This window comes from Ixodes scapularis, unplaced genomic scaffold (genome assembly GCF_016920785.2).
Source record: "Ixodes scapularis isolate PalLabHiFi unplaced genomic scaffold, ASM1692078v2 PGA_scaffold2__306_contigs__length_199485367, whole genome shotgun sequence".
NCBI lineage: Eukaryota > Metazoa > Arthropoda > Arachnida > Ixodida > Ixodidae > Ixodes > Ixodes scapularis.
This window is the reverse complement of record NW_024609857.1, coordinates 198214270-198240931: the sequence shown is the minus strand read 5'-3', so window position 1 is coordinate 198240931 and position 26662 is coordinate 198214270. Positions and strand designations below refer to the sequence as shown.

The window sequence follows — 26662 nt, the reverse complement described above, 5'->3', positions numbered from 1 at the left end:
GCCCAAACACTTGAAAAAAAGCGGAAAAAACCGCCTATTTTTTTCTGCGTATCTAGCGCTGGTACACAAGAGAAACATCAAACTTACAACTCGATTTAGTTTCATTGTTTTATAGAAAAAAATGCTCACGAAAGAATATTTTACTATAGCGAAGTCCGTTGCTTGCACACGCGCTAGAAACACCGCCGATCTGCATATAGCGCGAACGTTTGTTCCGTGAAAGAATGTCACCACTATGTTCTCCTAGTTAGTAAAAAAAAAAAAAGAAAGAAAAGTCTACAAGAAAATAAAAAAAGCTACCAGGCGCAACGAACGAGCGAGCGGACCAAAGAAGCGACCAAGAGCAATGCTGGGAAAGCGGGAAAGCCGGCGGTCGCGTTGGCAAATACTTTGGCGTCGTGCCAAGTCGGGTGCCTTGTCAATTGCAAGCTCTTGCGCAACTTTCTTGTTTGGTGCGTACATACGTGCGTCCGTGCACACGGCGGGCTGTCAATGCACGGTTGGGACGCTCTGCAAACGTCTGTGTAGGGCGTTCCAGCAAAGCTTTATTTACGCGTTGGCTTTGCCTAAAATATTGCACAACCGCAGTTGCGACGGGCGGGAAGAAGGAGCGGGTTCACGGTGACCTTACTTCGGCGTAAGACTTTGACCTAACACTCCGCGGTTACATTAACAAACTCTTATTTTGTTATCTCCATCGTTTTCTTTTCGCACGGATACACGACCACTTTGGGTTCGCTCACGGAGGTAAACAAAAAGAAGTGTCTTTCCCTCCTTTGTTTTACTTTGTCACGGACGTCCTCGAACTGTAAGATCCGCGGCCGCGTCATTCGGGTAGGATGAGTGTTCGCGGGTCACAGAGTCCGCGCTGGGGTTTTTGAAGGGGTGGGAGATGACTCGGTGTTTTTTCGGAAATCGATATTGGCCCATAAAATGGGGTGGGCGATGGCTCGGGGATGGGCGATGACTCGGGATATTACGGTATGTAAATATATTTTACATTGTGCCCAAGGTTAACCCCTCTGCCTTCTTATTCTGTCTGTAGTCCTCCATTTCGTCTTATTCTGTCAGTGCAATTAACTCTTGTTCACTCTCTAAACGCCTTAATTGCCCAGTGTTATCGGTTGGCAACAAGACAGAGGGGGGGCGGGAGGGTTCCTTGAGATTTTTTGAAGCTTGCTGGGGTTCCCTGGGACGAAAAAGTTTGAGAACCCCTGCAGTTTAGTTGAACTGGGACGAAGAGAAGCTGAAGAAACATACTTCACATTTTTCTCAGTGAAAATGTCTTTATTCCTGGGAGGCATGCTCTAGAGTACTTACTCGCATAATGAACACACTTTGCGCAAATGTCATTTTAGGTGCCAATATGACGTGGCAGGGTGCTGTGGCACGTCTCCACTCACGGAGGTGCGTCCATGGATAGTTGTGGGCGCGCCACAGTAATCGTGCTCTACATGTTGGGCTTTTTAGGGGCGAAGCTCCTTAGGGTCTCGCCTTGTCCGCTGTCCGTGCTCACATCAATTGCACTGCCCCTGGGATCGGCCCTCTTCTAAAAAAAAAAACGTACGCCCGCACAGGGGTTTGCACTCAGGACCACTTGCTTACGAGGCAGACGTCTTAACCTCTACGCTGCACTGCAACATTGCATGTAGCCGCTCAACGTCTATACAGGTGGGGGCGCTTCAGTCAAATGCGTATATAATCGCGTTAAACTTTGCATGCATTGGCTCATCGTTTATAGATGAGAGGGTGCTGCGGTCGGATGCTCAAATGCGTATATAACCACGTTCCATACCACAGATTCTCTTTCTGACACGGATTGTTGACTTAAGCGGTGGAAATGCATTTCCACGGCTTCTATCGGATCCAAGCTGATCCGCTAGAAGAACCACTGGCTCGGCATTTCACTGACCATAAAGCAGTAATAATGAATTCGAAACGCAACCCGGAACTCGGCACTACCTATGAGCAATAAAAACAAAATCAGCACCATCAGCACTACCTATGAACAATAATGTCAGTATCATCAGCACCACCAAAGCTTCACCCCAATCAACGTCATTTACCACGTGGAGATGCGTAAATTTTTTAAAGCGCTTTTGGCGTGCCTTTTGCCAAAGAAAAAGCACCCTACGAAGCTCACTCAGCACGGAGAGCAATGTGACCGTTCTTAGGCCTAACCATTTTCACAATTTCACTGTCCGAAAGCGGACCATAGACGACGGCGTGTTTGTTGACATCAATGCATCCGTTAGGCAAAGAATTCCGGGGCTGGGCAATTCCTTGACCCAAGCTTCGTCAAGTGTATGCACCGCTCGGTTTCGCGGTTCATCACTTCCACAACTATGCACATGCAGCCATTACGAGAGCGGCTTGGCTTGGCTTGGGTTGGCCTGACCGCTTGGCAGCAAAAAAAAATTGACTTGGTGGCTAGCTAAATTGGACACAATTCGAGACTTGCGGAGCCGAAAATTGGAAGTTGTTCATTACTTGAGGGAAGAAAAAAAAGTCTAAATATTGGTATTCGTTTTCGGGGTTGCATTCACTATGCGAGTAATTACGGTATATACAATGGTCATGATGCATAGGCATGACCAATATGGTGATGATGATGAGCACATTCAGGGTGCCACCTGGCTACCATCGCAGTGACACCCTGGTGTCGCATGACATCACACGTCACGAGATAGGATGATATCACCAGGTTCACGACGTCGTGTGACGTCGCATAATAACACGCACTCGGCACATTCTGTGCTCCCCTGTCTTTGTCGGCATGATTAAGATGAGGCAGTGTTTTCGTAAGCCCAAACAGGCGATAACCACTGTGCTTCAGATAGAACCATACACACAAACAATCGAGTGCTTGAAGGGTCGTACGACGCATTGGAGGCCGAAGCTGAGACTGGTCGATGGTGGCATTGGGCGCATCTAGGCGAGGCTGTCATTGGCCGAGCTGGGTTCGGCCACCTTTCCAACATGTTGTACGGGAGCATTTGGTCGTTTGTGCGCACGACCCCCCTTCTGGATAGTGATCGCCTGTTCGGGGCCATGAAAAAAAAAAAAAAATTATTGTCTCGATGCTTTGTATAAAGCTGACTGGTGTAGAAAGAGATGTATGTCTGTCAGCCTGTCTGCGCCATGTCTGCCGAGAGAAAAAGCCGGCCTGCGACCGGCATGCAACGCATGCGTCCCTCCGTCGCTATGGCAACTGAAGCCTCTCTCTTCGCTTCTCCCCGCTTCTTCGAGCAACCTCCTTGCCCCCGCGAGTGCCGCTTGCGGCTAGCGCCGTTATCTGGTGTCGCACAGGGAAGCGTGCTCGCTGCGCCAGTCGGCGCGGTCGGCGCGCTGCTCCAGAAACCGCACTATAACCGGTATTTCCCTTTGCGCGCCTGCATTCTAAGCGGTATGTAATTACATGAGTTCTATGGGAGGCGAACCGGTGGTTGAAAAAACCGCGTTATACCCGGTCCTGCACTATAAGCAGTTACGTTGTAAGTGGTCTATACTGTACCAACTTGTTTTTGAGTGGGGGGGGCAAACCAGACCCCCCCCCCACAGGGCCAGGAGACAGTGCCTTTGGTATCCCTTGGGTGCCGCCGGCCAGTGTGTGCCCTGCTCAGTGGCGGCTGTTTCAGGGGGGGGGGGGGGGGGGCAAAACACATGCCTTCCCCCCCCCCCTCTCAGAAATGAGGTGGCAAGCACCCCCTTGCCCCCCCCCCCGGTCGGTACACTCAAGCACTCACCCCATGGTGCTGCGTGTCCGTCAGCGAGCAGTTAACACGGAGCGTCCAAGGTCAGCATGCCCAGGAGAGTGCGTGCTCTAACCGGCAACGAAAAGTATGCAGCAGACGAAAAAGGGAGCGGACAAGCGCCTTGCATTCTTTCGCATTCACAACTCTTAAGAAGTGCTTAGGTGTACCTCGAGCCTTTTTGTTACACTTTTATGCACTCATGTACTTTCATTATTCTGGACTCACTCAAATACTGCAGAAGGGGAAACATTAGGGGTGTGCAAATACCAAATAGTAGTTTTCAAATCGAATACCGAAATTAAGAAAAAAAAGCCGAATATTGAATTGAATATCGAATAGTGATTTTATTTGTAGGAATTTTTCAAAGTGTGCTGCGAATGAGATTATTATATGTGCAGAGTATGTGCCTGGTGCAAAATATGCATCTTGTACGGAACAAAAGCTCAAATGTATAAAAGTCCTGGTAAAAAAAAAATGAACAGCTGCTGATGAACGTTGGGCACTAAAGATCCAATTTCATGGTACAAAGATAATCTGTCTACCCTAACGTCACAAAAATCCCAAAGTTATTGCCACGCGTGCCTTTTTTTTCTCGTTAAAAACACAACCTAACACCGCAACGTTTTTGTGTTTTTTATACGTATAATCGCGTGTAAGGGCCGCACCCCCGTATTTAGGACAAAATATTGCAAAAAAAAAAAAATTGGAGAAATTATTCGTGTGCGCGCGCGCCTCACCCCCTTGTTTTTGAGGCGCGCCGACTGTAATGCACGAAAGTTTCTATGAATATATATCGCTAGGTGGTGCTAGCCACCGCCCGAGCACGTAGCAGCACGTCTCCGCATCCTCGATATTTGCTTTCCATTCATCCGTATCACCGTATAACAAAATGGCTGCCGACCTCGATCGTGGTTGGCCGCACCGTCGGGATGCGTTTATGTTGCAGCCGGTAGATATTGAGAAAAGATAAAGGATATGTCAGCTTCTGTGGCAAGCGCGAGGAACGGGGATTCAGCAAGCTCGGCTCGCACGTGCACTAAGGTTTCTGAACGCCACTGTACGCTTTGGGAAGGTTTTCTTTTGTTCTGCGATTCGTGTCAAAGCGTCGTGATTTGTCTGGCTTTTCGCGCAATCAGAGCTATGGGCAAGTAACACTTCAACAGTCATAGGGGATTCAAGTCGAAAATTGCCGCGCATACTATCAAGTACAAAGAAAAAAAAAAGATGTGTATTGCGCAGTATGTAAACTAATTAAATCCGACTGACGATTGAGTCCGAATTCTGGAGTGAAGGCGTTTTCGACTAGTGCAGCCGAGCGCGCTCATGTACGTTCATTTCGAAATGTGGATGGAGATATTTTTTTGTATCCGTGTATGGGCTGCACCTGGAAAATTTGCCGTCCAATCGGGAAAAAAATAGTGCGGCCCTTACACGAGCTTATACGGTATGTATATTTGTATATCTGAGAAAAGGGGCATTTTGCGATATTTGGTCTCAATTTTAAGGAAGAAAAAGGGCACCCGAGATTTTATTTTATGTAAATAAACAGATAGCTGTCAAATCTGAGTAAACAGGCTTCAACAATATAATCTGAAGTAAGAAAAAAAAAAAATGTGGTTAGGTGGCGCAAGTCACCGTCCAACTGCCACTATGCATCCATTCCTCCATCCATCTAACCTGTTTTAGAGAGCCTAGCAAGCGAAACTGAAAACACGGAGGCGACTCCAGGCAGATCGGTCGTAAGTGCGCATGTGTTGTGTTGTCGTCTGGGAAGAAGGCGAGCAAATGGAAGAGCGACGACGCCTGCCCGATCTTGATTGACGCTTTCGTCTTTTCGTCACCTTCTCGCAGTTCGTAGTTCAAACGCAGCTATTGAACGGTTGGAAACGCTCTCAAATCTAGGCACACTATTTTTCTGTTCCGTTTTGCTCTGAATCAGAATTTGCGGCTTGCGTTTTCTCAAGAACGACGACGACAACTCGGCTGGTTTCATCGGCATGGTTAACGTGGTTTTCTTCTTGCGATTGTGCAGTCGCCGATTTCTGTGAGTGCGGCAAGTGTGTTCTACATCGGCGCTTCAATTTGAAACGAGGGGCTTTACTCGTGAAAAGAATTAGGTAGCGGCACAAACGGGATGTTTCGGTTGTGATTCAAGGGTAGATTGTGTCACGATCCTGAGTAAATCTGCGTGCTATGAAGTTTGTGGAGTTCGTTACTTTTTTTTTTTTCTTACCTGTGCGTTCGATTTTTGTGGAATGGTAGGACCAAAAGGTGTTTCTCGCATGCTCTGTCTAACGTCACGACACTTACATCGGTAGAAAAAACAGCTTTTTTGGCAGTTCCGTGCCGACCGTGCGTTTTAGGCCGAATATATTGAATATTCGAGTGACCAAATACTAGGAATTCGATTCACTAATCAAATTATTTGGGAACTTGCTATTCGATTCGAATTCGTATATTCGAGTATTCGCACACCCCTAGGGAACATACAAAAAATTAGCCTTCAATAAATGCTGATTTGCCAAGAATTGGGAATTTAATTTAAGAAAAAAAATTATGAATGCCGTATTTTGTATTAAAAATATGCACACCTTATGAATTTCCTTTATGATTAAATTCTAAAACATGAAACATGTGCACTATTTGCAACTGCTGCTTTTATGTTTTCCTGCGGTATTTTTCAGCTCCGCACCCAGTATGTATCGTTTCCTTCATATCTATGTGGGAAATTCTCGAGTTTCAACGTTTGAGCTAATGCTAAATTTCTTGATATTTCTCATGTGGCTCGATCCTTGATGTAATTTAAGGGGGGAGGAAGGCTGGTCTTTAAATGATAAAAAGTTGGGAAAAAGTCATTTTTGAAAAAATGGCTTTTCTGATATTTAGACGTACCCACCTAGCTCGGTACAAGGTATTATTGCTCTACCTGATTTTTAAATATATAAAAAAAAAAGAGGTTTTAATTTTTTATGAACATTCAGTAGGAATACACATATTGTAGAATACTGCGCATCCGCCCATTCCACATTAAAGGAGCAATGCAACAATTTTTGTACTTTGCGCAAATACGGCTTAAAACGGATCCCCAACGTTAATGACCTATGAAACACGCGTTCGTTTTTCACCCCACGCAATAGAAGTCCCAGAAAAAAAATTAAAGAAAAACGAGCAGCGTTCACTCCCTCAACTCGCAGCCAGAACAAGCGGCCACGTGATCTGGAGCCGATTATATGCCGCCAGTGTTGATCATAGCCACGCGCAGGGGTTGGCAAAGCGCAGGACACGCGCTGAGTTCCAGACATTGTTATGGCTCGGCTGTTGTCGTCGTTGCAGCGATTGGACACGGGTCACAACCCGAATGCTTCTCGAGCTAGCAATTGTCACGAGCCCAAGTCGAGTGCCCACGCAATACTCGGGTCCAATCTATGAACCGCATTCAAATATCGTCACTTGGGTGTACTGCGATCCCCGAGTTACGTCACCAAATTTTGCAAAGGAGAGATTGAATGAAAATGATCGCTTTTGTCCTTGAAATTACACCGCAACAAAGGAGTTTCTTGGCCAATGGAGTTGCGTGTGAGTATCCGTGAGTCCCAGGTGTGCCAGTAAGCTCGTGTAGAGAGAAAAACATTCCAATTGAATATCGTTGCACAGCTCCTTTAAGCGCCCATATCCAAATTTCTAAGATCTGAGAAATATGCACAGTACATTGATATGTAAAATTGATGACCGGACAAGTGCGCACCTCCCATTTTTTCGCGATTATCTCTAAATTTTGAGTGGGTGCTTGCCCCGTATTTTACGGTACTTCAGGTGCTTTTTTCTCTCTTCACACTTCTTTCACAAGTACCGATGTCTTACAGGCATTTGCCGAAGTTTGTCTTGGACAATATTAACATGTTTGGTGCCATTTTAATTGGGAAGAATGGAGCTGCGCGGTGATGCTATTTTTATAGTCTTCCAACTTCAGAGTTCTATCAAATTAATTACTTTCTTAAATAACGAGAATGCTTGTCTTTCACACCATAATTGCAAACGTTTTTTAGTAACGTAACCCTCTCAGGTGAGACCTAAAATAGCATCACTGCACAAATTACACCTTTGTGAATGCAGTTGCATTGAACATTTTGATATGTTACGAATATTGTTTTCTTAACCATCCGTAACAAATGATTTAATCAAATTAGACCGATTGCTTATAAACTCGGGTTTTAATAAAGATGCTCACTATCTGATTGCACATTTGGTATGGGTGCGAGGTGTGTTATATCAGTGAACAATGTGATAACTATTCTTTCATAAATAAGAGAATTACTCTAAAGCCCTGCATCCCCCCTTAAGAGTAATTATGATTTTTGGAGCTACAAGAGACTCCTGTAATATAAAATGTGATATTTTTTTTCCTTATTAGAAGGAGAATTTTATTTTTCATTCTGGTACATGAACCTGGCAGAAGCAAAGGTAAAAATAGCTCTATAACAGCCTCATAGAGCCCCTTGCTCCCTTGTAGTATCATATAGCAAATGTATTTTGCTTGTGTATATTCATGAACTTTCTTAGTACAGTATAGACCACTTACAACGTAACCGCTTATAGTGCAGGACCGGGTATAACGCGGTTTTTTTAAACCACCGGTTCACCTCCCATACAACTCCATGTAATTACATACCGCTTAAAATGCAGGCGCGCGAAGGGAAATACCGGTTATAATTTGGTTTCTGGCACAGCCCGCCGACCGCGCCGACGACCGGAGCAGCGAGCTCGCTTCCCTGTGCGACACTAGATAACGGCGCTGACGGCGCGAGCCACAAGCTGCACTCGCGGGGCAAGGAGGTTGCTCGAAAACGCGGGGAGAAGCGAAGAGAGAGGCTTCAGTTGCCACAGCGACGGAGGGACGCACGCACGAGTCGTTCACGTGCGTGCGTCCCTCCGCTGCGTTGGAAACAAAGAAACAAACAACCGCAACGACAGACCAATCGCAGGTCGAGGAGAAGTGTTCGCGCGCGTTGCATGCCGGTGTGCCGGCCGCGGGCCGGCTGTTTCTATTCCGCAAACAAGGCGTCGGTTGTGATCGTCGTCGTAGATGGCGTGCATCTCATCGTTCTGCGTAAAAGCGCTATCCTTGACTGTGAATTTTCGTTGTGTGTCGCTATGATAACCCAGCACGTACTAGAAGGGAAGATCCACCTACTCGTGCGGCGATGTCGTGGCGGCGCTCTCAAGACGGCAGAAACGCCCGTGTCGTCGTGTTTGTTTATTTCGACTACAGTGGTGATTTCTAAGCATTTGTGTCCTCGAACATCGCCCGGATTTCTTATTTGGCACATTTCATGCGTGTGCTCAAGTTCAAGGTATTACTGGCGCGTACCGTATGAAGGATGCGAATTTTCACGCGTTTTCATTTCCGGAGAAAAGTGATTAGTGTTAGCAATCCTGAACGCTCGCAACGTCCGTCCGCAACCCGCGATGCCGTTAAAAGGCTGCGCCAGGCAAAAGCCGCTCATTTTGTTTAAAATGTGTGACACACTTGAGACATAACTGTACTCGTCTATTGAAATAAAGACTTTCCTCAAACTAAGCTTATTTTTTCATCTAACATAAAATAAATTCTTTTACAAAGGTAAGTTGTCTCATGGCACGTATTTTGGCCTGAAAAGTTGATGTTTTGGTTATAGTGCGGTACCGCTTATAGTGCGGATTTTCGCGACTCCCGAGACATACGTTATATGCGGTCTACACTGTATATTGCAGAACTGTTTCAGACTGTTTTTTTACGCTCCTCATATAATACATTCCTAGGAATGGCCTTGAGGGCAATGAACTTAAATTTGAACTTGGTATAACATCATATCATATGCAACGACATAAAACTCGTCGGAGCACATCGCACAAAATAAACTTCTTTTTGCTAATTCATTCATTCATTTCTGTTCGACTCATTTCTCATATCTTTCATTGCGATTGAAACGAGGTTGATGTTATTGTTAGAGTTATTATTCTAAACAAGTTAGCAAAGTGTGTTCTTGTCCTGCGGCAATAATAAAATGTTCCTTTAATTTCTGGAAGGGAAAAAACAAACAAAAGCTCTGAGCATTTCAGTGTAGGGTGAATGGACACAAAACTTCTTGCAGAAAGTGAGCCCTGGAGTGCGCCCTGCGATTTTTCCTGCAAATGAGCTTTGGAAATGCAGAGTCATGCTTTCCTAACCGGCTGCCGTGCTTGCTTCCTCTGAACAGCTGTGGTCAACTTGCCCCGAGATGTCCTCCTGCTGAAGCTGGGATGCCTGGACCATGTGCCTGTTCTCACCCAGACGGTGGAGGTAAGAAGGGGTCTACCTCACCTCGGGATGGCTGTGGGGATTGAGAGCAACGAAAATTACGTATGAACTCTCCCCCCCTGATATATCGCTTATCCCGTGTTTCTGACTAAATATCCATAATATAAAAATTCCGAAACATCACCCAGCCTCCTAATTCTGTCGAACATTGCGCGTTGTTCGATGGGAATCTCATCAACTGCGCGTTCTGCGATACCGGTACGTATGACAAGCGAGTTCGTAGCTGGTTCCCGTGTCTTTGTCCGCACGCACAACATCTGTTCCTGTGACTCAAGTTCGTAGCGGGTTCCTGCGTGTTGATTCCACCATGGAACACGATTCTGCTGCATCTGCAATCTGTGGTATCAGCTCCCCGTCACGTGGTTTGTAGCGGGTGCCCCGGTGTTTCTCGTGCATTTTTTGGCAAGTTTTGCGTCTCACCTCCAAAGATAGCCCGCACCATGTTGATCACCATTTATCTCTTCATTTCGGCTGGGCATTCTTACAGAATTTTACGGTATACATACTCAGTTTTTTACTTAGTGCACGGCACTGTCCAAGCTGCTGACTGAAGTGCGTGCCTTCGTCTAAGCATCTCATCTCCACGAGAGCGCGTGCGAGTCTAACGCTAAATCGAGACAGTCTCGAGTTGGCAGCTTTGAGAGCGTCGTAAACCCAGTATGAAATTGTGCATAGTAGATGCTTAAGGATGTCAAAGTTGAGACTCCAAATTGACTGAATAGTTTCTATAATAACATTATAACTTCAACTATGGTATTTCAGCATGTATGCTCAACTAATTACTACTACTAGGATTCTTAGTATGCATTCCCGTGAGAAGAGCCTTCCTTCCGGCATGAGAAACGTTTTACACGGTCTTGGTGCATAAAATATAGAATAATCCCTGAAAAGATTAGAAAGGAAAACAAATGGCAAGCAGTACTCAACTTGCATAAATAACCTTCTTTTTTTTTTTTTTAAGTCTCGTAGAGTTTGTTTTACAGATGGATTTTACTGTACTCTAGAACTTTGGATTGCATTTTCCTCCAAATTTAGTGGGGAAGCCTGAATAGGCATATTGCCGCGCACGCTGCCTACTTGGCCAGCTGTGCGCGCGGCTGGCCATATTTGCACAATTGTAAGTCGATCCCCCCATTGCATGTCAGCAAAGCTACAAAGAAATCCCATTTACAACATATCTTACGGCGATCATTTATCATATGCTATAGTGACTGGCAAAAACAGCCGGGCATGTTTTTCAAACGCCCGGCCTCTAGAGCGTGCTCGATGCCTCTTAGCATGCTTTGACATGTGCGCGCGAGGCACACCAGATGCCGGAGCGTCATTGAAGCTGGGAAGCTCGCACACTCTAGGCGAGACAACCAAAGCTCCTCCCTGTTCTCTCTCCGTCTGCAACTATACCGACTGCGATTCGTCCGCACCGGTGCTCTCATTCTCATTGCCATCAATGCTACGTTCCCAGAGCGCGCCGTCGGCGTCGTCCAACGGAATCTCGCACTTTGCAAACGACCACATCTCACGCTCTTGCTTGGCGATCACGCCGCACATCGCGGGTAGGGACTGACCGCACATTTCCACGACAAATGTCACAAGCTTCACCTCTAACTCTGGAAAGCGTCCCAGTGTGTGCGGAGGAAGCGTCCTCGTTTGCCGTCCCATTTAAAAGATTGTGCGCCGTTTCAGATTCCGCAGGCTCACCACCCGCTTCGACAGGTTAGATCTTTTTTCAGCAGAGCAGCTTTTAGTTTCTTTCGGATGAAAAACTACCATTAATGACCACCGAAAACCTAAGCTGCTCGAACCACGTGTGTCGAAACAGAGAAACGTAGTTGACACTCCGGCACAGTCGCACGATTTCGACACTCGATAAAACAATATGCGAGGGGAGTGAGGCTGTTTCAGCGGCCGTCCCGGCATGGCTGTTGCATCAAGTGCCGTCACCCCCCGGACTCTGCACGCGGCTGCGCTGGTCATGCGGCGTGGTGCACCACATGCCGTTCACCCCTGCGTAGTATTTGTTATGATTTGCAAATTGCAATCATTGTGATACTTGGTCGCGCAAAAAAAAGAGCAGTCCCACGTGAATCCAAGGTACAGTCACAGCGATAAATGTGACACGTCGACGCAAAGTCGGCGGGCATCAATGTCGAGTGCTTGCACTGTAGGGTCTCGACTGCTTAGTTTCTTGACTTCGTTCTTACAAGCATGCACGTCGCTGTTCTACCTGTGACAAAGGGCGAGACCGGTCAGCGTCGCCGTCGGCGCGTCTTTTAACGTCTCGCAACAAGCGCGATGCCAGCAGGTGGCGACACCAAGACACACGCATTTGCCACTTTGCACCTTACCGTAAAATCCCGTAAGGATGCCCTCTCCCGAAAGATCGCCCATCCCGTTCTTCTGGCTAAATATCTGTAATATAAAAATTCCAAAACATCGTGCCCCTCCCCCCCCTCCCCCCCCCCCCCCCCCCCCCCCCGATTCCCGTTGGACGCCAAACAATGTCCGACGGGAATCGTGCATCAGCGGCGCAATCTGCGGTATCAGTATGTCTGAGAAGCGCGTTCATAGCGGGTACCCGCGTTTTTGTCTGCGATATGCGCGTGTATATTGCATCGCTAAATGCGATTCTGCTGCGTCCGCAATCTGCGGTATTTGTTTCCGTGTCGGGCGACTTTGTAGCGTATTCCCGCGTTTTTGTCCGCAATCTGCATGCGCGATATCGGTTTCCGTGATAGGCAAGATTGTAGCAGGTTCCCGCGTGTTTATTGCACCATGAAACTCGAATTTGCTGCTTCAGCGATCTGCGGTATCCATTCCCGTGAGATGCAAGTTCTCGGCGGGTTGCCACTACCGTAGAATATTGCGCATCCGCCCATTCCACATTAAGCGCCCATTACCAAATTTGTAAGATATGAGAAAATACGCGCAGTACATTTATATGCAAAATTGATAACCGGACAAGCGCGCATCCGCCATTTTCTCGTGATTATCTCTAAATTTTGAGTGGGCGCTTGCCCGGTATTTTACGGTAGTCCTTCGTGCCGTGAAACGCAAATCTGCTGCGTCGGCCACTTGCTGTATCCTTTGCCGTGACGCAGGAGTTCGTAGTGAATTCCCACGTGTTTATCGCATCGTGAAACGCGAATTTGTCGTGTCGTGATCTGCGGTAGCAGTTCCCGTGTCACGTGGTTTGTAGCAGGTGCCCCTGTGCTTATCATTAATTAAATCATTATCATTAATTCATTAATTCATAATTCATTAATTAAATCATTATCATTAATACAGTTTTGCTGTGATATTTCCAAAGATAGCCCACCCCTCGTTTTTCACCATTTATCTCTTCATTCTGGGTGGGCGTTCTTACGGGATTTTACGGTACTCCTCGAGGCGCATTTTCTGCCTGGGGCAGCTCGGGGACCCCCTAATGATGGCCTAATGCCTTCTAGGTGCTCTGGGATGGATGGATAAGACTTGCGCCACCTCGCCAGAGCTTTCAATTTCATTGATGACATTTGGAGTTAAATAAGAATACCATAATATCCCGAGTCATCGCCTACCCCCCTACCGCCTGAAATTCAATAAAAAAGTGGGGTGGGCCATGTCTCGGTGGGTGAGCACAAACACTTAAAAAAAAGCGGAAAAAACGGCCTATTTTTCTCTGCGTATCTAGCGCTGATGCACAAGAGATACATCAAACTCAAAACTCGATGTAGTTTCATTGTTTTATAGAAAAAAAATGCTCACGAAAGAATATTTTACTATAGCGAAGTCCGTTGCTTGCATACGCGCTAGAACCACCGCCGATCTGCATATAGCGCGAACGAAAGAATGTCACCACTATGTTCTCCTAGTTAGTAAAAAAAAAAGAAAGAAAAGTCTACAAGAAAATAGAAAAACCGACCAGGCGCAACGAGCGAGCGAGCGGACCAAAGAAGCGACCAAGAGCAATGCTGGGAAAGCGGGAAAGCCGGCGGTCGCGTTGGCAAATACTTTGGCGTCGGGCCAAGTCGGGCGCCTTGTCACTTGCAAGCTCTTGCGCAACTTTCTTGTTTGGTGCGTACATACGTGCGTCCGTGCACGGCGGGCTATCAATGCACGGTTGGGACGCTCTGCAAACGTCTGTGTAGGGCGTTCCAGCAAAGCTTTATTTACGCGTTGGCTTTGCCTAAAATATTGCACAACCGCTGTCGCGACGGGCGGGAAGAAGGAGCGGGTTCGCGGTGACCTTACTTCGGCGGAGACAGACTTTGACCTAACACTCCGCGGTTACATTAACAAACTCTTATTTTGTTATCTCCATCGTTTTCTTTTCACACGGATACACGACCACTTTGGGGTCGCTCACGGAGGTAAACAAAAAGAAGTGTCTTTCCCTCCTTTGTTTTACTTTGTCACGTACGTCCTCGAACTGTAAGGTCCGCGGCCGCATCATTCGGGTAGGATGAGTGTTCGCGGGTCACAGAGTCCGCGCTGGGGTTTTTGAAGGGGTGGGAGATGACTCGGTGTTTTTTCGGAAATCGATATTGGCCCATAAAATGGGGTGGGCGATGGCTCGGGGATGGGCGATGACTCGGGATATTACGGTAATTAAAACTGTTCTATCGTGACATTGCAGCAACTGTGGCAATCTAGCAGGCGCCACACAAGACCCATACGTGCGTCTGTACTTGTCAGGTGCCATTGAAGGCGATTGCCAAGGCTCCTGTCTAGCTCCGTGGTAATGTGCCCACTTCACGCTAGTGTTGCAGAATCTGCACCCCAATTTTGTTCTGATTCCATTCCGGGGAATTCGAGTTTCTAACAGTATCATTCCCTTCGACTCCTCGCAATGGAGACTCTAGCCCTATTTCCACTCGTGGAATGGCTGAACTCCACCGTTACACCCCTCTAATTCCTAAATGTGTAAAATTATGCGAGTAAATGGGGTACACGGCCATATTGTGTTACTGGAAAAAAAGCACCATTAGGCTGCTGACATAGTCAACCACGGAGGCGCAAAAGTATGCAAAAGGTTCCTCAAGGCACTCATTCTACTAAGCTGAAGGGTGGTCGCACAAAGTGCTTTGTGGCACTCAGTGTCACAGCAGACAATGATCGCACTATCAAACTGAAAAGGCCCATGAGTCGCAACAGACGCCAAATATTGAAACCGCCCATTTTTGTCGCAAACGGACCATATACCAGATACATGGTTAGCGTGTTAACGATAAGGCCTTAAACATGTCTAGTTTGTGCACGGTGCAAGAAGAAGCTATCTCGCTCTCTGCTCCAAATACTTGCACAACAGCACCACTGGTTACAAGCGACGCCACGTATACCTGCCTCAAATCTCCATGCACTGCGGCAAGAACAGAAAACCGCTCACAGAGTGCAAGCGGTATACAGCACCAGCAAAGGGACTGAAGCCCTATAGGCATCTGCCTTAAATAGTAAACTTCTACATTTGCTGTATGATTCTTGCTCTTTCTTAACATATTCAATCCAATTCTTTATTTGTGTTCCAATCAAACACTAGAAGATCGGCTGGATTTAAAGTAGGGAGTCGAACCGGTCATTATTCCGGTTCGACAGTAGGCTCGCAATAATTCAAACTCGGATATTTCCTACCTCTGGTTCATTCAATCAAATTTCCTAATTTTGCTTATCCCACTATGTTTTAAATACAGTGTAGACCGCATATAACGTATGTCGCGGGAGTCGCGAAAATCCACACAATAAGCGGTACCGCGCTATAACCAAAACATCAATTTTTCAGGCCAAAATGCATGCCATCAGACAACTTACCTTTGTAAAAGAATTTATTTTATGTTAGATGAAAAATAAAGCTTAGTTTGAAGAAAGTCTTTATTTCACCAGACTAGTACAGTTCTGTCTGAAGTGTGTCACACATTTTGAAAGAAATTAGTGGACTTTTGCCTGGCGCAGCCTTTTAACGGCGTCGCGGGTTGCGGACGGACGTTGCGAGCGTTCAGGGTTGCTAACCCTAATCACTTTTCTCCGGCGATGAAAACGCATGAAAATTCACATCCTTTATACGGTACGCGCCAGCAGTACCTTCAACTTGAGCACAGGCATGAAATGCTCCAAATAAGAAATCCGGGCGATGTTCGAAAACACAAATGCTTAGAAAGCACCACTGTAGTCGAAGTAAACAAACACGAGGACACGGGCGTTTCTGCCGTCTTGAGAGTGCCGCCACAACATCGCCGCACGAGTAGATGGATCTTCCCTTCTAGTACGTGCTGGGTTATCATAGCGACACACAACGAAGATTCACAGTCAAGGATAGCGCTTTTATGCGCAACAATGAGCTTCTACCACGCCGTCTACGTCGACGATCAAAACCGACGTCGTGTTTGCGGATAGAAGCAGCCCGCGACCGGCATGCAACGCGCGCGAACACTTCTCCTCGACCTGCGATTGGTCTGTCGTTGTGGTTGTTTCCAACGCAGCGGAGGGACGCACGCACGTGAACGACACGTGCGTGCATCCCTCCGTCGCTATGGCAACTGAAGCCTCTCTCTTCACTTCTCCCCGCTTCTTCGAGCAACCTCCTTGCCCCGCGAGTGCCGCTTGCGGCTCGCGCCGTTATCTAGTGTCGCACAGGGAAGCATGCTCTCTGCGTTGGTCAGTCGGCGCGGTCACCGGGCTGTTCCGAAAACCGCACTATAACCGGTATTTCCCTTCGCGTGCCTGCAATTTAAGCGGTATATAATTACATGGAGTTCTATGGGAGGCGAACCGGTGGTTTAAAAAAGCCGCGTTATACCCGGTCCTGCACTATAAGCGGTTACGTTGTAAGTGGTCTATACTGTATACAGTAATTCCTTGTTATAACGAAGTCATATTTCGAATTATCGCTTTTATCAAACTTCAACGTAACATATTTACTCGTATAATGAATGTACTCACATAATGAACGTACTCACATAATGAACGCAACAAGGCGGTAAGTTGGGCTAGTTGGTTTAACATTGTCAAACGTGAAAACAGCACAAAAATTGAACAAAGGACAAGTGAAAGAAGTGCACGGACAAAGCGCTGACTGTCAACTAAAGTTTAATTTTTAGGCGAACCAGAAAAATAAACGGTTGGGTTGTAAATGTTTTGTGTCTTTATTGGTTCTTTTCTATGCTCTGTGTTTATTTTTTTGGTTCGCCTGAAAATTAAACTTTAGTTGACAGTCAGTGCTTTGTCCACACACTTCTTTCACTTGTCCTTTGTTCAATTTTTGCGCTGTTTTCACGTTTGATAATGAACGCACTTCCTACAACGGGTACCAATATTAATGCAAAGCATTACCTGTCTCACGGAGCGAGCTGAAGTCATCAGTTTGAAGCGTGAAAATGGCAGATAGTTTCCCCGATCCTTCAGTTCCATTGGCTGGCGCACGTCGACGGGGCTCCCATTGGCCGCTGCGCTCATCAGTTTCCATGACCGCTCACCCCATGGCGCTGCGTGTCCATCAGCGCGCCGTTGCTTCCCTGGGCACGGAGCGTCCCAGGTCAGCGTGCCCAGGGGAGCACACGCATTGGTCGGTGACGAAAAATATGCAGCAGACGAAAAACCTCAAATACAACCTCAAGGACTTCTGGGACGACCTCAAGGACAACGTCGACAACGACCTCAAGGACGACCTCAAGGACGACTTCTAGGACGACTTCTAGGACGACCTCTAGGACGACTTCCAGGACGACCTCAAGGACAACTTCAAGGACGACCACAAGTACGACTTCTAGAACAACCTTGAGGACGACATCTAGGACGATGCCTAGAGAAATTCGACCTTTCCACTCTGGTGAAAACCAGAGCGGAAAGGTTGCCGCCATCTATGAGCGAGGCTGGCAAGCCAGTTGTCTGGTTGCCGCCGTCGCTCATAGATGGCGGTAGCTGTCCAGAGTTTTGTGTTGACATTTGTGTTGGTACTTTATTTATTTTTATTTTATTTATTTAGGAATACTGTCAGCCTTCACTTGAAGGCTATTACAGGAGAGGTAACAACAATATATATACAGTCATATCAAAAATTTGAACTCTATACATATGTACGTAATAGAAGAAGACTGTTATACAATTTTTAATTGAAGACAACGTGAACCATATCGCCACACTTTGTAAAAAGAAGTGAAATAGAAAAAAAGGAAAAACGCCCTTCTTATTTATTGCTGGGTAAATATCTTTTCTAAAGACTCGAATTGGGACATATTTGCAGAATTAATGACATAATCTGGAAGTTGGTTCCAGTCTTCAATTGTTTGCACAAAGAATGAATATTTAAAAACGTCTATCCTACTATTATACGGTTGGATTGTTTTATTGTGATTTAATCTGCGCGATCGTTTATGTGTTTCATTTAAATATAGTTCAGGTTCAATGTTTAAGTGATTGTTAAACAACGCAAATAAGAACTTTAGCCGCGCTATTCTCCGTCTAGTTTCTAATGATTGAAGTCCACACTGGCTAAGCATTTCAGTCACAGTCTGTTCGTTTGTATTTATTAAGAATGAAACGTGCAGCCTGCCTTTGAATTTTTTCTAGTCTATTGATGTCTACTTTTTTATTTGGACTCCATACAATGCTGGCGTACTCTAAAATAGGACGGATCATTGTCTTATAAGCTGTGATTTTGGCATTACTAGTTGCATGTTTTAACTTTCGTTTAAGAAAGCACAAACTTCGATAGGCAGAGGAGTAGACATTATCTATATGGGTGCGCCATTGCAAATCGTGTGAGATCACCACACCAAGGTACTTAAAACTGTTTACAACACTCAAATTAACATTGCCTATATTATAACAAAATTTCAAAACGCTTTTTTTGTTCGTTATATGGATATATGTCGACTTACGAAAATTTATTTGCATTTGCCAGTCCTCACACCATTGCCTTAGATTTTCCAGGTTCCTATTAAGAGCTAATTGATCATTAGTATTGTTTATGACAGAGTAAAGAAGGCAATCATCTGCAAAAAGTTTTAGTTTTACTGGTTCTGCAATATGCGTAGCTATATCATTTATATATATCAAAAACAATAATGGTCCTAAGACTGAGCCCTGCGGGACTCCTGAGGTTACAGATAGAGGTGGTGATATGTTTCCATTTATCTCAACTTTTTGACTCCGATTTGACAGGTATGCTTCTATCCAGTTAACGATTTTATCACACAACCCTATCTTTTTTAATTTGAATAATAATTTTTTGTGAGGTATGCGGTCGAATGCTTTTGAAAAGTCTATACAAATTACATCGATCTGTTCCTTATTATTTACAGATAATGAAAAATCATGAAACGTTTCAACAAGCTGCGTTACGGTTGACAAACCATTTCGAAAGCCATGCTGATGAGAGTATAACGTCTTTCGCTCCTCTAAAAAAGTAAATATATATTTTGAAATGACGTGCTCCATCACTTTACAGCAAACGCTGGTCAATGAAATGGGCCGGTAGTTTTCTATCGTAAAGCGGCTTCCTCCTTTAAACACAGGGACGACACGTGCGGATAACCAATCTTGCGGGAGTGACTCCGTTTGTAATGATTTGTCGAAGATAATTTTTAAATAAAAAGATAGCCACTCTGCATATCGCTTTAAGAATTCATTCGGTATTTTATCCTGGCCTGTTGATTTTTTTGTATCCAGTGACAATAGCTTAGCAAATATTCCGGACTGGCTTATCTCTATTTCTGGCGTACTCGTTTCAATATCAGAATGAAAGGCCTCATCGAGATTTTGTACGTCGTGGGCTGAAAAGACTGATTGGAAAAACACGTTAAACCGATCTGCCATTTCTGCACTGTCAGTAATGACCACATCGTTTTCAACAATCTGCTCGATCATCTCCCTCTTTCCTCTTAAGAAACGCCAGAATTTCTGAGGGGCAGTTTTTATAAAGTTGTGAAGAGTCACTGAAAAGAATCTCTCTTTGGCTTGTTTGAGTGATGTTTTTAATTTAATTTTTAGAGCATTTATATGTTCTTTAAAACCTTTTCTGTGCCTTTTGATTTGACGTTTTAGGTGGATAATTTCACGCGTTATCCAGGGATTTGTGCGATATGTCTTTTTAGTTTTATTGGGAACAAAGGAATCAATACAAAAGGAAGTAGTAGTTTTAAAAAAATTCCACAGATCATCTACTGTACTTGTAATGCTTAGTTGGTCTAATGTTTCTAAGGATGTCTCTAAGTAATCTATAATACTTGTATCGTCTGCGCGAGTAAAGTCTTTAACAATTTGGGGCCTAGCAACCCTGCAATGACCCTGTCGTGGTAGTGGAATCGTGAACAAAATCATTTTATGGTCTGAAATTCCTTCTACAATTGAAATCTCGTAATCCGATATGTTTTCTGTAATAAAGACAAGGTCTAATGTTGACTGAGACTGGTCGGTGATTCTAGTGTATTACTTGATTATTTGGGTAAGGTTGCGATTAATCGTTATGTCAATTATTTTTTCTCCGTTAAGGATATCAATGCCACCAGCTGTCAAAAGAGCCCAATTTACATGGGGCAAATTAAAATCTCCAGTCATGATTACCTTGGTGGTATCATGTACATATTTGCACAAAAACTCATTCAAGCCCTCCAAAAATTCTACTGGTGCGTTTGGCGTTCTATAAACCACTCCGAAAAGGAACGTTCGACTGTAATAAGAAATTCGGCACCAAACAGTTTCATCACAGTCGCATTCAAGCACCACACAATCAATGTCATTTCTCAAACAAATAGCCACACCCCCGCCTCTGGTAGTTCTATCACACCTAACTAATTTATAATTGGGGGGAACAATGCAATCGCTTTCTATATGGGAGTTTAGCCATGTTTCTGTAGTAGCTGCCACATGGGGACTGTGGGCAAGAAACAAAATTTCTAGAGCTTCAATTTTATTAACCACACTTCGGGCGTTTAGGCTAATAACTCTCAATTCAGGTGGATCGTTTTCAGCCGCCCTTGCATCGCGTCAGTTGTAGGCTGCCCCACTGGGTTGAACACGACGTCGCTGGTTTAGATTAAGATCCCACACAAATGTTTCACCATTAATCTTCAGCTTGTCATGTACAAGTGATACCTTATCGCCCTTTGCTCTGTTCGATGCCGCGCTTCCCCATAACAGTTTTCTTACTTGCACTGTTTCTTTTGCGTAGTCACTACTGATACTGAGCTTAGTTCCTTTTAGTTTTCTACAGTTTTTTAATATTTCCTCTATCTCGTTGTAGTCCAAGAACTTTATGATGACCGGTCTATTCGTTTCCTCGCGCTTACGTCCCAGTCTGTGAATTCGCTCAATCCAAGTTACTGTGATGCCGAGAGTCTCCAGGAAGACATCTTTCGTTACGGTTCGCTTCAGTTCCTCAGTGCTTTCGTTGTGTTTTTCGGGTAAGCCAAATATAAGTAGATTATTTCGCCTTCCTCTATTTTCTAGGTCAATTAGCTTTTCACTTTGCTGTCTGACTGTCTGTTCTAGGTTTGCAAAGACTTCCTTTAGACTATCAACTTTCACCATTTTGCTCTGAATATTTGACATTGCATTTTCCAGTTTATTAATTTTTCCGTGAATATTATGCATTTCTTGCCTAAGATTTGCTTGACCACTTTTAACTTCTTGAAGATCCTTACTCATCTGGCCCTGATTTTCCAAAATCTTTTCTAACTTCTGATCTATTGTTAATGGTCCTGGGTTCGATTCAACGTCCCCAGAAAGCAGCAACAACATTAACCGACGCCAGCAATCACACAAAATGGCAAAACACTTTTGAGGGCACGGCACTATCACCACAAATTTGTAGCTATTTTTATAACTGTGCTACTTGTATTGTAAACAAACCTGCAGAAGTAGTTGCGGAAATTTAGCCATGCTGGCCGTCGGGTGAGTGCCGAGCCCTCTGATGTTGGCCGGGTCTGGTCCTTGCTTTTGTAGTGGCGTGGTGGATGACGTTTCGCGCCCAAGATGAAAATCCAGCCAATGGGGGCGGATGATGACTTGTTGTTGTCCGATGCTGTCCTCGGGTACCGTGAATGGCGTGTTGGATGGCGTTTGCAATAGTATCGGCATCACCTGCAGAAGTAGTTGCGGAAATTTAGCCATGCTGGCCGTCGGGTGAGTGCCGAGCCCTCTGATGTTGGCCGGGTCTGGTCCTTGCTTTTGTAGTGGCGATCCTCGGGTATCTAGCCCTTAACAGCTCCGCTGTAAAAAAAAAAACTCAAGGTCAGGACACACTGTTGGGAGCAGTGTCCACTCGAAGTTTGTTTTTCTCCTTGCCAAGTGCTCTCCGATTGCGAAATTTCAGAGACCTCTGGGGGGTGCTTGCTAGCCACCGCTTGCTATGTTTTGTTTGTTAGCTCTCTTTTTGGTTTGAGTGTCACGTGGTAATCCAGTTCGCACAGGAAATGGCAACGGTCTTTGTTGTTCTTTGACAAGCTGGAAATTATTCCTTGGCACAAAGTACAGATTTTTGCAATCATTGAACTTTGCCTGCGATCGTGGGGTATTCGCGGCGTTCGTCTGCAACCAGTAATCCTCTCTGCAGCTCGGCTGCTCTGTGCGATCTCTTTTGGTTTCTGTACGGTTTCGCTGGTTTTGTTTGGACTCTGGCTTTACGGGAGCAAGACTCCATTTCTTTCAAGGTCACGATTGTCTTACTGCAGATAGTGTATCTAAGCCCAAACAAAAAGGCTTCGCGGTCGGCTAAACTGGTAAAATATTTTTTTCTTTTCGCCCTCCAGGGGGCTCAGATTCTGCAAACGTCCTCGCAAAAAAAAAGAGATTGAAAGCTTTTTTTTTTCTAGCTGTTAGCCTGTCTAGAGTGTTATTGGTTACGTTTTTGCAGGTCATAAATGTTTTTTGCAATATGCATTAACCCATGTCTTCCGTAATGTCAAGAAAATAATTGTTCATTACGAGGCCCCGACCTCAAAATTTGCGGTAGGCCCTGTTTTGATATAGTGAATTACTGGATATATCGAACTAAAATCTGTGTCTGACGGAGTTCGTTATAAACGGGTTTGACTGTATACACGCGGGAACAACCCACGTGTAACGGGAACCGATATTGCGCGCGCAGATTGCAGACAGGAACACGGGAACGCACTACGAACTCACTTGTCAGATGTACCGGTACTGCTGATTGTGCGGTTAATGCAATTTCCGTCGGACATAGTGTGACGTTTGACGAGAAACGGGGGTGGTAGGGCAATGTTTTGAATTTTCATGTTACGAACAAAGTAAGCTCTCACTTGAGCAAAGATCGGTTTAACCTACTTCAGAATAACGAGCTTAAAAAAAGTCCTCGGTGGTTTTCCTATGCATTTTATGCAAAATGTTTCAGTTAAACGAATTTCGGAATAGCGAATATTTCAGTTCAACGAACTTGATCGGTGGACCCAGGATTATTTTTGCAATCGATTCAACCAAGTTTTGCGCTCAGCAGTGCTGGCGTAGTCGATGCCGCTGCCGCCTCTGTAGAGGCAGCGCATCATCGCTGGCGTTTACAGCGCCGCCAAGGCAAAGCGGCGGTGCGGTAGACGAAAACGAACCACGTGGAGTGTCTGTTTTTTCTTTGTCATCGGTTCCGTTCGGGCACGTTTGTTTTGGGTAACAACGGCAGTCTGTGCGCCTGCTTTCGTAGTAAGTAGGACGAAACGGAAGCGGTTGTTTCTATCAGACAAGCTCAAAATCCTTCAGCGTCTGGACAGCGGCCAAAAGCAAGTGAACGTTGCGAAGCACTACGGGATTCCACCGTTGGCGTTGTCACCGATAGTGAAGCAAAAGTCGAAGCTTGAAGGAGAAACTGCGTTCAATCCCAAAAGGAAACGACTCTGCATGGGGCATTTCGAGCCATTGGGTGATGCCATTGTGGTATGGCTTCATCACAGCAATAAGCTGTGTCGGAGGAAGTGCAAAAAAACAGACTCTCTGTACAGCTTTGTTACTTGATGCGCTTTAAGAGCAACGTAACTGTTATGCATTTTGTATATATCAATGTAGATGACTCCATAAATTGCGTTTTACACTTTTGACTCTATGTATGCTGTGCCCTATGCTGTTTCATATTTAGTGAATATATTCAGTTTAGTGAACTTAGTTAAGTGAACTATATGTTTGGGTCCGTTGATGTTTGCTCAAGTGAGAGTATAGGGTATTTAGGCAGAAAAACGGGAGGGGTGATCTCTCGAGGGAGGGAGTCCTTATGGGATTTTACGGTATGTATTTGTATATTATTTCTATAGCATGGCTTTCTCTTCTCCTTGACTCAGCTACTGGCATGCAGTGTGGTTTAGATAGAATAATATACAAACTTTAAAATGTTGATGTCTCATAACTTACATGGTTAGTTACACTTTTGTTTTTCTATATTTTCAATTTGCATGAAGCGAACTACCGTATTTATTTGAATATAAGTCAACCTATATTTTTTTTTTAAATTCGGCCAAAAATTGAGGGTTAACTTATAATTGGGACCAGAAGATTTCGACCCACATTTGTGATCAAAATTTGCTACCCTACCGAGCGCATGGGGCTATCGAGCGGGCATTGCCGAAGCGCCGCTTCTTGTTTCGGAAAGCTTTTGGCGCACGAAAACAGCCAAAGAGCAGCAGCTGGCAACCAGCCGCCGCTCGCACACATCTTTCGGCCGTTGGGTTTCGTGCCTGTATGTGACCAGCGCCGCTCGCAGACTCCCCTTGCAGCACAAGGGGGAAGGGTGAGTGAGTGGGACGCGACGTGCCCAACGGCCCAAATCGCGCCATGCTTCACCACGCACCTTTCCCCATCCCCCTCGTGGATGCGCAGCAAAACAAAATACGGAGGTTACTTTCGCTTCTTGCCGCTTGTGGCGGCTCGCGTCTTTCTTTTGTTTTGGCCTTTCGTCGCTTAGTCTTCCTCCACCTTTCGTTCCTTGTCACCACTTAGCAACTAGCAACGGTGTAAGTGAGCTATCCTGGTGAGTTTGGGAGGATGTCCACGAAGCTTTTAACGATGATGACATGTCCGGAAGTTCTGACAATGATCATGTTCTTCGCATCGTGCTGTGATTTAACTGAGAGTGCTGTAAATAAAGGTTTGTTTGTTTCTTTTGCCCAAACCTCCCTCTCTTCTTTAAAAAAGAAAAAAAAAATTAACCTATATGTTTTTTTGTTGTTTTTTCCCGGCAAGTTTAATTTAAAGACATCTACATGTATTGAGGGTGTCTGGCTACCGGGAAAACTGGGAATTGTCAAGGAAATTTTAATTACCGGGAAAATATTGGGAAATTGTCAGAGATAATGTCAAAAAGCAAGCCCAGTCAGGGAAAATTGGCCAGAAATGCCATCGAGTGCACTGAGCAAAGACTTGAGAACTTGGGGGCAAAAAAGTTTACAATAAATTCTGCTTAGAGCAGAGCACTGGCTCTGCTCACCCAGTGTAGAGTGTGTGCTATCCGATTCAAAGGGAACAGTCGACAAATCCAGTCGAAGCCTTGGCTTGCCTTGGATTGGATTGAGGGCGTGACACTAGGCTAGATCCAGGTCTGAGCTACTATATTTAGTAGCAAATAGGAAATCCGCAGACCCCAATCCAATCCGAGCCTTAAGCCGAAAATATCCGAAAGTGTGCATCTGGCGGCCATGCTGCCATTCGGTTATGAAGGTGTGTGATTGAGCACCGTGTTTTCATTGTGTTTCCGGAAGTGGCCTCTTCACTGACGACGTCGGCGGCAAAAAAGTGCTCATTTAATCCTGACTCGACGAACCCGAATATGCAAGTCGGATTAAGCTTGTGCAAAATGATCCTCACAATGCTCAATGCCTCTTGTTGTAATGGTCTTATATATTTAACCGCCTCTACAGTGGTCAGGGAATTTCACCTGAAATTGTCAGGGAAAACCTGGAAAAGTCAGGGAATTTCAAAATAATAATTTGCTAGACACCCTGTATATTGGAGGTCAACTTATATTCGAGTAAATTCAGAATGCCACAAATATACCTGGGATCATTTTGTCCGGTTTGGCGCTTGGGACCATTTTGTCTGGTGCCGTTTTGATGGAGACCATTTTGTCCGGGATCATTTTGTCCAGATCCCAAGTTTAACGGTGAAAGTGCGCACTTTATACCCTTTTGCATTACACTTTGGTTACTCTTTTCGGGGACATTTTTGTTCCCTAGCCCCGCACATATTGTGCGCAATGCAGTGCAAAGCAAGGGGCCTGACACTGGGGAGCCTGTTTGCAGGTGGACCGCAGCTGCTGCTACTCGGGCATTGGGGGCATTGCGCGGTTCGAGCCCCGCTACCAGCTGTGCGGCGGTATCAACATGCCCAAGGTGGTCACATGCGTCGGGCAGGACGGCCACTCCTACAAGCAGCTCGTCAAGGTGGGTCCCACTTGAAACGAACCTCGGCCCTCCTTGGACTGCTAGCCAAGGAAGGCCGAGGAACTGCCACTCGAGGAAATATTACTTAACCCAGGGGATCGGGGCAGAAATTAAAATTGGGTTGATATGGGCATAGTTTCTGCATCGAAGTGTTTAAAATTACAACAAAGTGGGCTGTGAAAAAATTATAAATTTTTAAATTTTCTAATTGAGTTCTTTAGAGGTTG

General features: G+C 45.3%; 2 protein-coding genes across 2 annotated transcripts in view; one reads left to right on the top strand and one right to left on the bottom strand.

The window, feature by feature from the left end:
• Window positions 1–26662, top strand: part of LOC8039133 (serine-protein kinase ATM) — a 397758-nt gene that overhangs the window by 339868 nt on the left and 31228 nt on the right. Inside the window, exons 52-53 of the mRNA XM_040208992.3 lie at window positions 9992–10074; window positions 26295–26435. Of these exons, the coding sequence (XP_040064926.2) occupies window positions 9992–10074; window positions 26295–26435 (224 nt within the window). The remainder of the gene's footprint in view (window positions 1–9991; window positions 10075–26294; window positions 26436–26662) is intronic.
• Window positions 20954–21723, bottom strand: LOC115319487. Its single transcript, XM_029979498.4, has one exon. It carries the CDS (start codon window positions 21706–21708, stop codon window positions 21049–21051), a length of 660 nt encoding a protein of 219 aa, XP_029835358.4. The 5' UTR covers window positions 21709–21723; the 3' UTR covers window positions 20954–21048.

Bases quoted from the DNA above. Each gene is read 5' to 3' on its own strand.
- LOC115319487 (XM_029979498.4), bottom strand. From the start codon at position 21,708: ATGAGTAAGGATCTTCAAGAAGTTAAAAGTGGTCAAGCAAATCTTAGG.